We start from the raw sequence: 15,128 nt of genomic DNA, 5'->3' as shown, positions 1-15,128 counted from the left end.
TGGCAGTGCGCCGCCGTAAAACATGAAGGTCAGAGTTGGAGGAATTAAGTGGGTGAGAATGTCAACAGTTCTAATTCGTCAACTTGAATGTTGTGTTGAGATTTAATTTCCTTTAGGGTTCGGACTCTGACCGTTGCAGATAGTCTGCGGTAGCTACTGCACCGCACCATCTCCGGGACGTTACAGACTCCTTTTTAAATTAGATTTATCCATCCATCCATTTTCTGGAGCCGCTTATCCGCACAAGGATCACAGGCTTGCTGGTGCCTATCCCGGGGGACACCCTGAACAGTTTTGTCAGACAATTGCAGGGCTCACAGAGACGGACAACCATTCGTGTAGCCAATCACACCTTAGGACAATTTAGTGTGTCCACGTCACCTGCTATGCATTTTTTTTTGGAACGTGGGAGGAAGCTGGAGAGAACTCACATGGGCTGCACTACAGAGTTACCTAGTATAAATTATGTTTAGATGATTTTTTGTGGGGTGGGGGCTTTTTTTTTAAAATATTTGTAATGCGTGACATCCACAGTGCTGCCCTTCATCCGGAACATCCACCAAATGGCATGTCTAAAGTACTGTAGAGTATCAAAATATCTGATAGTGCCCAAAGGCAGCCTTGTTTGTATTTCCTCACCTGGCCTTGTCATCCTGTCAGAATATTTGTTTTGAGTATTGTGAAGTCTCTTCTCATATCTGAGCTGCATCAAACGAATGCACACAGTGGTAAGTGTTCATCCATGCACGTCACTGGTGTTTGGCATGCGCCTTGCAGGGGGACTGAGTGAAAGCTCTCAGGGAAAAACATGACAATGCTTCTACACGGAGGCTGCAAATGTTGCAAACCCTGGGGGCAACAGCGCATATCCATATATGGTGTCCTCTACTGTGTGTATGAGTTTGTATGTGTGTGTGTGTGTGTGTGTGTGTGTGTGTGAGAGAGAGAGAGAGAGATGTTCCATGTGTTCAAATGCTAAATTTCACTGGTTTAACTTGTTAGACTTTGCTGTTGATGGATAAAAGTTAGATAAAGACAATCAAATAGCTGAGCGGGCCTGGGAGGCAATGGGGGTCGTGGGTTGGGGTTGGTGCAGGTGACCCCAGGAAAAACGCTTTGTTTTTGCCATGTGAAGTGTAATTGCAATAAAATAAGGATTTTTTTTCTTTCCAGGAACTTTGATGCACTTGGTTAATATTTTTCTGTTTGAAGCTAACCTGTATAAAAATGTGAAAAAAATGTAAAAATAAGTGCTTTGCAAAATATAGACGAACAGCACTGCACTAAGACAATCAATTATAAATAAATTGAAATGGAAAAAGGAAATGAGTGGGCTGAACATTGGAAAGAACATCTTTCCTACGAAATATTTATGCAGTTTATTTAACGATGCTACCGTATATTATAGGCATAAGGCATTGAATGCAAAATTGTATCTTAAATGTCAAATAATGCAGTCAAAACGTTCTATAAATAATATGTTTCAAAAGTGAGGTGAAATAATCGTCACATTATTAGACATGCCAGTGCCCTTTCCATAGTTTCATTCCAAATCCATGAGTTTCCTTTGTAGATTTTTTTTATGTCGCTGCTGCGGTCGCCCTTGGGGTACGCTCGTTTTCCATCATTCGTCTGCATTCCGCCATACCAGGACGAGAAGGCGGCCCGCTCTCAAGCCCCGCCCACCAGGCTAGTCGGTTGAAGACAATGCTAACGAGTCTTTTTCAACGTCACGTGACTTGGGAAAACTGGGAAAAAGAAGGCGGCTAAATATACAACGGCAATGCTACGAGGGTTTCCTCCTGAACAAACATCTTTACTCAACGGGTAATTTGATTTTAAGCAATAATTAGAAATTGGACGTAGCAATATTGACAGCTTGGCTGAGTACTTATATGTTTACAGCGACTTCATGTAAAACGCTTACAGCTCTAAATGATCTGCTTGTCAAACTGGCGAAAATTATACAGTGATCCAAACACAAAAAATGAGCTATTTTCGTACACTTAAGCGATATTTTGGAGTTGTTTCTTCTTTTTTCCCTTCGCCGTTTTTTCATGATTTTTTTACACTCGGAAAAGTGCTGATGCGTCAAAAGCTGCTGACAAAGCTCATGAATCATATTGGGGGGAGCAGCTCACATCGACGTGTTTATTTTCCAACCAAACATTATATGATTGTGGTGTTTTTGTCATCTTTGTCAGGATGTTATTGAGAATTGTCAAAAAGATGATGAATTACGGGATGTGGACGCTTGCAGTTAAATGAGCAGCCGCGATGGAAACAAGAGACCACGGACAAGTAAGTCACTTTGTTTGGGGGTCAAACATTACTTCCTCGTGTTGACTGGGTCTTTATTCACTGTAGAAAGTGTGTAGTTTTCAGGGGTGATTTTTTAAATGTTGAATCGGTAAAACGAGCACGAGGCTACACTTTGTCCTAGTGTTTTGGACGTACTCCTTACAGGTAAAAAATCTTGGTTCAACTCCGGAGGCTGCGCGTTCACCCTCCTGCGTGTGGCTACTGGGACTTGCTCCCACATTCCAAAAGCATCAGTGGTTGGTTCATTGAAGAAACGATTCATCAAAATTCAACTCATTTCACAGTAATGTACTAGAATGCAATTTTAACATCACTAAGACTGCAATATCGGGTAAAATCACCGTTGGTTTATTTTAGTCGGTGGTAGTTTTAACTTTTTTTTTGTACAGTAAATATATTATGTGCATATTATGTAGTGAAGGTAAATTCAATGTTTGATATTGTTTTCATATCGTTGTTTAACCAAGCAAAAAGCGTAAAGTATAAAGTCATACTTTTTTTTTTTTTGCATGATCTAATGTCTCTTTTATGTGTGGCAAACTCGTTTAGTAGAATTTGGTGGAGCCGTAGTCGTGAGTGCACGTTAAAAGTGTTTAGTACCGGCGAGTTAACATCTCAAATTGAAGCAGATTTGTAAATTCATATTAATTCATGGTTCATTTGCCTTTATTTAGTGTAAGCCTAACCTATATAACCCAAATATTTGTGGATAATAAATCAAATCTGTAGTGCTTATCGTCAATTGCTGGGCAGATATTTATAACTGAGCATGTGTTTGCAATTAAGTAATCACATTCAAACGTATTAAAAGGGAGTGAACATACACTTGCCAGTCATTAATATAATCTCAAATAGATTTCAGATGTTTTAGTATACATTTTCTATCATGGTCTTTCTGTTTGTGAAACGCCAAAGGTTTTGTGCTGAAGCTGCTTAATGTTTGGAAAGGTTTAGTAAGTCCTGCCACCTTGACTAATGCACCAATTAATACTCAAGAAAAAAAAAAGATTCTCAATTTTACTTTTTACTCCATTGATCCCTTGCAGATGGATGTTTTTGTTCAAGTGCCCCTCACAGTCCTAACACCAATTAAACATATCGTCCAAGTTAACCCCAAAATGCCATAGGAATTCAAGTCAACATTTGTTAGATTTATAGGTATGCTTTTTTTGTTCTCTTTCTCGTAATGATTGGATGGTAAAGGCTGATCTACCCACGGTAATTGGAGTTGTTTACTCAAGGCTGTGACCCAGTTTGTGGTCTCACACGTGACTCTAAAGCAAACTTTATCCTGTGGTGAAAGACATTTTATTTCCCTAAATCACTAGTGTCAAATTCTTGGTTTGGGCTCCAGAGTTGACCTTCTTCATTTTTTTTATTTTTAATTTTTTTAATATTTGGTAACACTGATGAGAATTTCTTTGGTAAACATGTGTTATTTTCTCTTTGGTAGAAATTTTGTACCAAAATCGTAATTTGTCATGTATTATTATATAGCTCTTACAAGCATTTTACCAATGAAATGTAGAGTTTAATGTTTATATAACAATGTATTCTTATTTGTAGGACTAATATGATTAATACAACAACTTACGGTGGTTAACTCTTAAAAACTTATTAGCAAAGTCTCCTCTTCTTACTTTGCAGCAATGATTTTTCTATGCAGACCAATGTCACTGCAGTTGCATCGCAACCCTTTTTAGAAATATTTGGAGAGACAAGCCAAACAGAGAGCCAGTTAGAAATATTATAAAACATTTGGAATGTCCAAAGGTGATAGCCGGCAAACTCTACAGTTATTCACTGACACCCCCCACATCACTCACCAGGCCAGGCCATGTTTTCTAAAGCTATACATAATGAAAATCTTCAATACTACCCTAGAACATGGGAAGGGCAACTGCAAGAGGCCAAAAATAATAGCAGCACCTTACATGCACGGTAATGCATAATCAACTTTTTGTATTGGGGTGATTGGTAGAGGACTCAATTATGATTTTCATAATGTTGGCAGCCCTTTATAAGAAAAACGTTGCCACCGTGTAATGAGGTTGACACGATTGACCCATATGTTTGTTGTTTCATGGACCTCCTACAGATGAATCCATCATCGGGCGAGCAAAAAAAAGAAGACTGAAGATGAAGCTGAACGAACGCAGCGTGGCGCACTACGCCACATGCGACTCACCGCCCGACAAGACGGGCTTCCTGTTCAAGAAAGGCGAGCGCAACACGTCGTACCACCGCCGCTGGTTCGTCCTCAAGGGCAACATGCTCTTCTACTTTGAGGAGCGTGATAGCCGCGAGCCCATCGGCGTCATCATTCTGGAGGGCTGCACCGTGGAGCTCTGCGAGTCGGCCGAGGAGTTTGCCTTCGCCGTCAAGTTCGACTGCGCCCGGGCTCGCGTGTACAAGATGGCGGCCGACAGTCAGGCGGCCATGGAATCGTGGGTCAAGGCGTTGTCGCGGGCCAGCTTTGACTACATGAGGCTGGTGGTCAAGGAGCTGGAGAGGCAGCTGGAGGAGATCCGGGAGGCAGCCGGTGCTGGCACACACGGCAGGACCAGGTCTTCCAAACGAGGGTCCAAATCCAGATCGTCCTCTTCGTCGTCATCCTCCTTGTCGACATCGTCGTCCAGCTCAGGGCAAAAGAGCCAGCAGGATGAGGTTCACCTCTTGGCCGGAGGTCCTAAGGAGAACGGCGTTGCCTGGAGCAAACCGCACCCTGGTGTTCCTAATGGCTCCTCTGAGGGGGCGTCCTCCTGTGTGGCCTGGGAGGGCGGGGCCGACGAGCCCAGGGCCCCGCCGGTTCCCCCTAGAAGAAGAGGGGCGTCCCTGGAAAGCCCCTTCTCCCCCGGCACCGGATGCTTCTCCAAGCTCCACGACTGGTACGGACTCGAGGTGGAGGAACTCAGGGCCCAGTGGCTGCTGAGTCAGTGAACCCATGTAGATGGGTCAAGTTGTCCAAAAATAATTCATTCCGTTGTTTTGTTTCCCAGTGTTGAGGCGGAAATTGTAAAGCTTTCCCCAAGGACTTAGTGTTAAAAGCAGACCACGCCCTGGAATGTTTGAAATTCTCATCGCAAGTCACTTTTAATTAGTCTGTAGAGGGCCCCTTTTTCCCATTTGTCATTGTTCTGACACAGAATGGGGGGTGCAGTTGGCTGTGCAGTGTTTCACCTTTTAGAGGTGATAGCCAGTTTTACCCCCAACTGTGTAAAAGCCAGTGTTCTCCCTGCCTTTAACAGAAGTAACCACTTTAACACTTGACTGTAGTGGTAGTCATTTTCTGCCTTTTTCTATGTCGCTGTTTGCTATAAACGACACTAATACAGATTGGTGGTAGAGAATCGACCTGCAATTGTCATGCTTTGATGGCAGTGGCCAGTTTTGCCTCGAGTGTGAAAGCATGTTTCCATACACAGGAATTACTCAGAACGAGGCAGGCAATACTTTTTTGTTGTTGTTGTTTTTTTGAGGTAAAAGCCGCTTTTGCCCATTACCTGTAAAATGCCTAATATTCCTGGCATTATTGCTGTGGCATAGCAACACTATCTGTAAGTGAATATTGCAATACTGGGACTGGGAAGTGAAGTGAATACCTACAACTCATTCCTACTCCTTTGCAGGGTCCAGTGAGGTATCGGTCGTGGGAAGTACCCTGATTGGCTTGGTTCTATGTGAAGGCAAACGATCTTGTGTTATGGCTCTCATCGGGCTTTTTTTGCAGGATCACTGTGTGAAAATGTCTAGTCTTTTTGTAAGTGGAGACTGATTGATTTAAGTTCAGTCAGTAATGTGAAGACCTACATTACCAGTGGTAAGATTGTCATTCCTTCACAGCAAATGTTTAGTTTTGATTCTTAGCAAGAATATTTGCACAGTAATTATGCCTTCTGTCTGGTACAGGAGAAAATCATTTGCTTTAGTATACAATCTGGGATAATGCACACAAAACCGCAGATATACAGTATTTGTTTTTATTCTGCTATACACCATTTGAATATAGATTACAGTAGCTTGTGTCTAGATTGACACTTTGTTTTTATTGAAATCTGATTATTCTATTTGATTTTCTTCTTTTTATTATATGACTTAAAAGTCAAGTGACTCGCTGTAGGAACATGAGTGACACCATGGAAGTAAGTGAGCACATTAATCATTGCGTTCGATTCAGTTTGGCTTTGACTCAACTCTTCCTTCTATTTTGCCCCTTGTTTCTATTTGTTGGTTTATGCACTCAAGTTTTGATGAATGGTGACGAGTGAGTTGTTTGGATAGATATGCCTGTCGCACATTCAGAATTTATCTGACATACCTTGTACATTAGTTTTGATTGCTACGCTTGGCGGCCTACGGGCTTCACACGAGTCCCAGTTTTTAGGTTCTGGGTTTCTATCTCTGGCCTCACATTTCCTCTTCCATGTTGGAAGTTTTAAAGACCAAGTGAGCTCATTCCATGCTGGTGCGGTACACATTCACAAATCTTGACTTTGCTGTGTCATGTTTATGTTTTTTTTTTTTATATAAAATATTATTTTCAGTCAAGTGTTATCAGAGGACCACCGTTTGTTTTGACTTCAGTCAGTGTCATTGCACAATGTCATCATGAATGTTACATATATGGTACAAGAGGGAGGCCCCTCACCCCTCTCCCATACTTAAATTTGCATCAATTTTGAAGTTTTTTTTTTAATTTTTTTAATGATTTTAATGTGACAATATTTGAGGTGGCTTGTGTCATGATTTTATTGTACCAAAATTTAACAACATGAACAATTGTAGCATAATCAAAGTGCCAATTTTCAATTCAAATAACATGGATTTTTTTTTTAAACTATGTATAGTGTATTGTTTTATGTATTACAACTTCTTTGCACATGACACCGGTATTGTTTTGAATCATCCATGTTAAACATGCATACTGTAATAACGATGATATATTTGACATAAAAGTACAATTGGTTCTATGTTATATTGACCTAGTTTAGCATTTGACATAATCCCTGCTAATAGTCTGTTGTGTCATTTTAACTACACAAATGGAAATATGTTTGATGACATCTAGTAATCAGATGGAAAAAATACATTATGTTGTTTATGAAGGCCTTTCTACAGTTTTGTGTATCATTTTATCATTTAAAACAGGGGTCACCAACGCCAGGTAGCCCGAGAGGATGAAATGAGTAGCCTGTTCTGCCTCACAAGTGATACAAGTACAGTGTGATTTTCTAGGAAGGTTACAAAGAATTATACTGTACATATATTAAATGTACATAACATATTTCACTTGATTTACTACAGCTGTGCCATACTTATTGTGAGAAATCATTAACATGATTGGTATCTTCACATAAACTGGTGCCCTTCGTATTAGTCAGTACCAAAGAAGTAGCTCTCACTTTCAAAAAGGTTGGTGACCCCTGATTTAAAACATATCAAGCATTCTTCAATGAGTATGGTATTTTCAAATATATTTAATCATGTACTGTAAGCAATCCAATAAACCTAATATTGGTCAGCAATTTATTTCTCTATAAAGTAGTGAAACGCCCACTTTTATGATAATTTGGAGCACTAATGATCTTTTACTCCTATATTCATCTACTTCTGTAGCCAGGTAGTACGGGCTTTACGACATTACCTTAACATATTTTCCATATGTACAACACTTGATAGGATCTTTTTGGCGCCATCGGAGTCTATCCCACTACCCAGCGTGCTCCAATGGCTAATTGCTCAAAAAGCTTGCCATATTCTTCTTGACTTAAAACCAGAAGAACCAAGATCAGGGCGAATCTATGAGCAGTGGTGCTTGAAAATGTAACGGAAAGCCACAGGCACAAAGGCCAAGATACAAATAAGTAGTATGAATGAAATTATGGTGCTGTCCTGCATGTCATTCACTAGATGTCGCTGTGTATCAGTGACTGGTGGCAAACGAATCAATTGGTGGAATGCTGTGTACTGTACTTCAATACTTTTTCTGAAGTATTTGCTTCGTAGTTTTTCTTTAAATGAAAAGACTAGGTGAGTGCATTATATACATAATTTATTTATTTGTGAGGTAAAAAAAAAATGTATGAAGAAATACGGTTGGGGTGAGGTTAAGAATTGCAAGCCCGAGAGATGTGTGTGGACTGGCAGTCATTCATGTCTGTGTTATTAATGGTATGTACTATAAATATCAACTCTGAAAGCTGTCTTGGTAGTCCTGGAAAGAGTTTAAGGGATATTAATAGTCCCAAGACATAACAAATGGGAAATGCTTCCTGTCTCGCAACATCAAAATAAAAGTGTACAGAACACAAAGAAATCATATTACAGAGACCTTATTGTCAAACCATACATAGAATTAATTAAAAAATGAAACCTTAGACCCCCCCAATATATGTGTGTGTGTATATAGTGTATATATATATATATATATATATATATATATATATATATATATATATATATATATATATATATATATATATATATATATATATATATATATATATATACTTTGCAATGTGGCAAATACTTCAAAAAAGAAATGAATTTTGTGCTTTAAGCTGTTGGTTGTCACTCCCAGTTGAGGTTTGCTCTGTCAGTAAACATAAAAGAAATGCACGTTGTATAATTACACAAAACACATAACTTATGCAAGTCATCTTGCGTAATGATAATCAAGAGTGTACGGATGGGCGAAAAAAGCATTGGTTTTGTGGTTGTTATAAACCCTTAAACAACTTAGACATGAACACAATTGGTAGCAACACATGCAGGGAGAGCAAACAACTATAGTCAGAGGCACATACAGTATTCTGTATTTTTAGAAAAGTGCCTAGTAGCATTATTAGTCTCCAGCTAACCTCTAACCATTGAGGACAATTTCTATAGGAAATGAATGGATGAATATGATTTCTCAAGAAAAAAACTCTTTGAAATCACTTAAAGCTAACGTTGCATGACTTTTCCTCAAGTTCGACACACAAACCGAAGGAAATGGATGTTGTGATCATGCACGCCAAATGAGCCTGGTTAGTCCTGCCCAATTCGATTAGAATTCCTTTCTTATCCTAACAGGCGACATAATAGTTGCAGACAATAGCATGTTTGACTGCGCCGCACAAGTGCCCAGCTGTTGGGTTGTCATGAGATCCTGCAACCTCAGGTCACCCAATTCACCCCCAATGTGTAGTGAATGGGATGAAAAGCGCATTTGTGGGAGGAATTTGCATGTGTACAAGCAAATAAACAAACACATTAATAAAGGATTTCCGAGATACAGGCCGTGGGAGTTGGTTGAACTCATGTTGGCAAATCGTGCTTACGCATCTTTGTGGCCTTTTCACAAGTAATAGCAAGAGTCAGACTATCGCATGCTAACCGAGTGTAAACGCAAATTTAAGCTTATGTATTTATCTATTCATTTTTAATTGTGCTTGTCATCATTAGTTTTCCTGGTGTGCTTGAATCAATCCCAATTGACTCCAGAAGATAGCTGGGTTACAATCTGGGTTGGTCGGCAGTTAATCCTAGGGCCCATTCATTTAAATTATTATTCACATATACAAAATATTTCGTCTCCGATTACACTTGGCAAGCATGTTTTTGCAATGTGGAAGAAATTAAATGGAGAAACACAAGCTTGAGGGATTCAAGCCCTGAACCTCAAAATTGTAAGGCCGCCATGCCGACCACTAGGCAAATGATTTCCAATGGCTGAATGAATGAATGAATGAATGAATGAATGAATGAATGAATTGTTAGATAGATAGATAGATAGATAGATAGATAGATAGATAGATAGATAGATAGATAGATAGATAGATAGATAGATATTAGTTCGTATCACTAATTTATATAAATGATAAACATAGTAAAGGGACATAGCAGCGAAGCATTTTAAAGGGATTTAAAATAAAAAAAAATTTTGATTGATTTATGAAGGACAAAGTGGTAAAACTATAATTATGGGCATGATGTAATTTGCAACTGTACATATTATCACCACGGTGTAATTGTGTGGAGGGAGTATGTACAGTATTCTTTAACGGGCCTGGTAAGCTTTTATTTTTTGCTCAAGCGGAAGCCGGTAAAGCTGTTGTGAAATGTGTCTAACTTGATGCGACGGTGTGTTTTATTTTTTTTTCCACAGAGCGGAAACGAGGGTCCTCAATTTTTTCCGAGTGAAGTTCGTGCCTCAAAGTTTTTCTCTCTTCTTTCAAGTCGGAGACATTGTCGCGTCTAGTCACGATGGAAGCTAAGGAGACCATCTTGTGCAATTCTCCCCGTTGAAGTTGACTATCGTTTTACTTTTTTGTTACTCCCGCCGACTCCACTTTCTTGACCAACTTTTTGATGCCTTTTCGACACCTTTTCGTTATGCAAAGTCCAAACTTTTGTGTTGTCGTCGTGCTGCACTGGGTGCCCGTCCGAGATAACGGAGAACGTGAGTACTGCAAAGCTATGAGTTTATTTACATTTCAGTGCTTCAAAAACTTGTTCTCTTTTCGCCACATGGCACCGTGTTTCCAAACGACTTACGACTCCCCGGGGATGCGTTCACGTTCTAAACGCTACAGTTATTTTCCTTTTCAATCTGTAAAATATGCTACAGTGACATTTGAACGAGAGCTCGGAACTTTCCAGAATTACCCGTTCAGTGCTCTTCGTGCCATTAACTTGTCCCAAGTGTGTGCGTATGTTTTTTTTTTTTTATGTAGTTGGAATAAGTTCACGTGCGTGACGCTGTCATTGAAAAATTGACGTACGTCTGGCGATGGTCACCATGGCAATGACGCAACATCGCGCCCAAGTAGCCCATCTTACCTGCACATCTTTCTGTATGTACAAGCACAAATAGTGAGATAAGTCTTCTGCTGACATATTTAGAATCAAATTGGACCTAATGTCTGTGCGCGTCACAAAAATGGTAATAAATATCTTCGTCTGCCAGTTCACACACTTGTTGTTTCAAGTGTCAAGAGTTATATTGTAAACAATAATGCCTTTTTTTTCCTCACAATTCTGAGGTCTGGTGTTCATTACTTGGCTTCGGCCTTCTCGCGTACAAGTTGCAAGTTCTTGTGCTTTTTGAGGGATTTTTCCCATCCTTTTGGTGCAATAGCAACATTATGCACTAGTTGTTAGCACATTTTGTTTCTCTGTTTAGAAGTTATGGGTTTAAATTACTTACATTGATGGGTTTTCTCCAGGTATTCCAGCTTTTGAGGATGTTATTAGAATCAAATCCAATAAATTGTCCGTATGTATGAATTGTTTGTTTATACAGTTGTGTACTCTGCTATTGCCTTGTGACCATTCCAGGTTGTACACTACCTGTCAGCTGTTATAGTTTTTTGCAGCTCACTCGCCACCCTAATGAGAATAAGCAGTTTAGAAAATGGGTAGATAATGCTCTCACCATTATATGGATTTAGTTTACCCATGCAAAATACATGTACTGTTTTGCCTCATAAACCTGTAAATCATATCTGCGCATGAAATTTGAATATTTTCCGGAGTGTTAGGTTTGATGAACCCTCGAGTGATTGTCAAAGTGTGGCATACTTTTATTGTCATGTATTTGAGCACACTATGCATATTAAGTCCAAATTGTGTGCAAACAATAAAATTCTGCGTACTTTAGGAATAAAACCATTGGCTAATTTTTGATGAACCTTTAAAGGGTTTTGCTTTCTGCGTGTTGCCTAATGTAAAACGTCTTGAGAATCGCTGGAATACTGGACAGACACAACAGGTGTTAATCAAAACTAACATGCTACTTGAATAGCGCACTAGTATGTATGTCCTAGTTTTGATACCGTTTTTTGTCATAAGAGTCATCAAGGAGTCATAACATAGAACATGTTATGACACACACAACATAATCCAAAAAAAAACAAAAACAAAACAAAAAATACGCACACACCATCTTGAGATCATTTTCATGGTTAGATCTATGTCAGTCATAAAACCCTTTAAAAGTGCATAGAATAGGGTTTCAAGTTAACTTTAATGACATGAGCACATAACATTTTACAATTTCAAATGCTCATTGGTTCATATAACGTTAGACTTAACATATTATATTCAAATCAATGTACACGTTTTGATTACAGTTTCAAGGTACCAGTTCAGTGAATGTCTAAATGTGACAAATTTTCATAACTTTGTGTGTACTTGTTGTACAATGCCTCCTTCATTTTTTTTTTTTTTTTAATCATATAATGTCTGTTATTCCCGAGAAATTATGTTACTTAAATAAGACGCCTAGTGGGTTTAGGGTGGTAACTTGATAACTAGTATCTCTCCTCCCTCCCATGGTATGTAAAAAAAAGCTCATAACTAAATGTTTAATTATCAAGCAGTGTAGCATTTTCTTTAACAAAAACTCTGAAGCAGCACATTTTGTTGAATATAGTTCAGTTGTATTTAACTTTAAAGTACAGGTTATTTTTGCATTTCTTCTTTATAAGTGTTTGTGTTCAAACATTTTAAAACAGGTTCAGTTGTTTCCCTTTTTAAATATTGAAATGAAATCCTTTAAAAACAGTTCTTTATTTTACTTATGGACCAAATCTGCCCAGTGTAATTTATATTGGGGAGATTGGACTTTTTGAGGTGGCGTTCGGTGTAAAAAGTTTGAGAAGTTGTGGTGTCAGAGATGAGCTGCTCTCTTCTGCAATAGGACCCATGCAGCATAGAGATTGTGCTTTGAACTAAGTTAAATTTTTCAAGAAGAAGCAGGATGTCCGCCATCACTCGCGAATTGTTCCTCGTGACGGCGGCCTCACGTCTCTGCGCTATCGGCCAATCGGCTCTTCCTCTCTTCTTGGGGATTCCAAGAACACTGATGAGACCACGAGTGAGGAACGACAAACGCCGGCACTGCGGGAAGGGGGAGGGGAAAAGCGAAAGACACGGAGGAGGAAGCGAGGCACAGAGGGAGATAATTGCCTGACGGATCGGAATGGAAATTTAAAAAAGGAAGAGCCAAATTAGGGCGGGAATATGGAAGAGAAAGAAACTTTGTACAGCAGAAAAGTGGCGCAATTTGAGGGTCAAAATAGGAGAACTCTTCATATTTCATATTCATATTTCTTTTATTTTCCGTTTCATTTTCAAGGCATCAACTGCATGTACATGCAGTGCACATGTACATACAGTGCTCTTTTTTTTTTTTTTTATTCCAAAACACAAATTTAAGACCATCTTAGTCAAATGAATTTACAGGGGGTTCTTACAGGGGGTTATTCAAAGTTATTTTGAAAAATACAGCGCATCATTATTTTTTTTCAAAGTCTAGTGTGCCTCTCTGTGGACATTCGTAGTAGTGCAGTTCTGTGATGCGCTATCGCTAGTGCTTGAGGAGTTAACTCAACATGCCTCCTCTGAAAATACTTAGATGGCAGTCGCATGTTTTTTTTTAACCTTCTTGGTAGGGCTGCACAATTAATCGAATTTTAATCGTGATCACGATATTGACTGCCGCAATTAATTAAGCTGATCATCTGCGATATTAACATTTCAAAAGCCTGCCACCTACATGTGAAATCAAGCACTTTGTCATCCTACCACCAAGCTTTTGCTTTTCTCACCTTAATATATTATTTACCATGATAAATGGCGTTGAGTTTCTCACCTGATTCCTAAATTATACTGTGCTAGCTTTCATTTGAGACCCATTTTGAAAAATCCAATTGGATTCAATTCGGTTTGAAATGAACTAAAATGACATTTTGACTGCTAATTGATTAAAATTTGCCTAAAAGTAAAGAATTAGCTTGGTTCTAAGTAGGCTTTTTTTTCCATTCGTTTTTACTCAGTAATTAAGTTAGCTGTGTTGCCCTGTGTGCTAAGTTTATTATTAGTTTATTATAGATTACTACATAGTTTACTATTATTATTTGTAAGTGTCAAGCCTTGACACATTGTTTGTATACTGTTTGTTTAAGAAGGGCAATAAATAGACATTGACCAAACATGATGAATAATCGCGATTTCAATATTGACCAAAATCATCGCGATTATTATTTTGGCCATACTCGTACCGCCCTACTTCTTGATATGCATGAAGGATAAGGAGGAAGCCCTTGTATTAAAATCGGGCCACTTTGACTTCCCAAGACAAATTAAAAAGCAAGTGGACTGTTAATGTATGTATTCATTTATACTAAAAATGGTGCACATTTATTAATGTTCAAAATATTCAATATTTTCTTCATAAAATAGATTGTGTTCAATGTAAAAAAAGAGTAGAGCTATAATTTTAATACCGTGGTATCGTGATAGTTTTGCTCATGCTCAGTATTTAATAACGGCCACTGCCTATATGCAACTATACTTCATATTTGAACCATATTACAATCAAAACATTTCAATTGACATAATTACCTATGAGCTTTTCTTGCTGTGTTTTCTTGTACATGCAGTTAACCCTTGTCATTGACTGCATTGCGTTTGTGCAGAGGTTCCACTGTCTGGGAGCAACCGCAGTAAAACACACTGTTTGGAGGTGTGCATGAAAAAAAAAAAAAAAACTAACAACAAAAACACCAAATTCCCAGCTTAGGCTCATGTTTGTTTTGAGGCAAACACACAAGCGTCACCTTCAAAGCAGCCATAATTAGAGGGTGTTTATGCTTGAGCGTCTTTACCACGATATGTCCCTCTACCGCAATCCTGTTGTTGGTGAAAAATGTTGATTACAGGCCCGCATTAGTTGCAGTTGTGCAGAGGACGTTATTGGAGGGGGTGGAGATGGGGCGGAACGTGTGTCTGCTTGTCGGTGCCTCAGTTGATTCTTGGGG

General features: G+C 38.9%; 2 protein-coding genes across 2 annotated transcripts in view; both read left to right on the top strand.

The window, feature by feature from the left end:
* Positions 1 to 1,699: 1,699 nt before the first annotated feature.
* On the top strand, positions 1,700 to 7,847 carry pheta1 (PH domain containing endocytic trafficking adaptor 1). Its single transcript, XM_088415109.1, has 3 exons — positions 1,700 to 1,827; positions 2,205 to 2,301; positions 4,421 to 7,847. The coding sequence occupies exons 2-3, from the start codon at positions 2,265 to 2,267 to the stop codon at positions 5,260 to 5,262; spliced, it is 879 nt and encodes a 292-aa protein (XP_088271235.1). The 5' UTR covers positions 1,700 to 1,827; positions 2,205 to 2,264; the 3' UTR covers positions 5,263 to 7,847.
* A 2,630-nt stretch (positions 7,848 to 10,477) lies between these two features.
* Positions 10,478 to 15,128, top strand: part of sh2b3 (SH2B adaptor protein 3) — a 43,068-nt gene continuing 38,417 nt past the window's right edge. Inside the window, exon 1 of the mRNA XM_088431213.1 lies at positions 10,478 to 10,765. The gene's annotated coding sequence lies outside the window, so the exon portion shown is untranslated. The remainder of the gene's footprint in view (positions 10,766 to 15,128) is intronic.

This window comes from Hippichthys cyanospilos, chromosome 1 (genome assembly GCF_059441005.1).
Source record: "Hippichthys cyanospilos isolate Australia breed blue-spotted pipefish chromosome 1, RoL_Hcya_1.0, whole genome shotgun sequence".
Lineage (NCBI taxonomy): Eukaryota > Metazoa > Chordata > Actinopteri > Syngnathiformes > Syngnathidae > Hippichthys > Hippichthys cyanospilos.
This window is presented reverse-complemented; position numbering and strand designations above follow the sequence as displayed.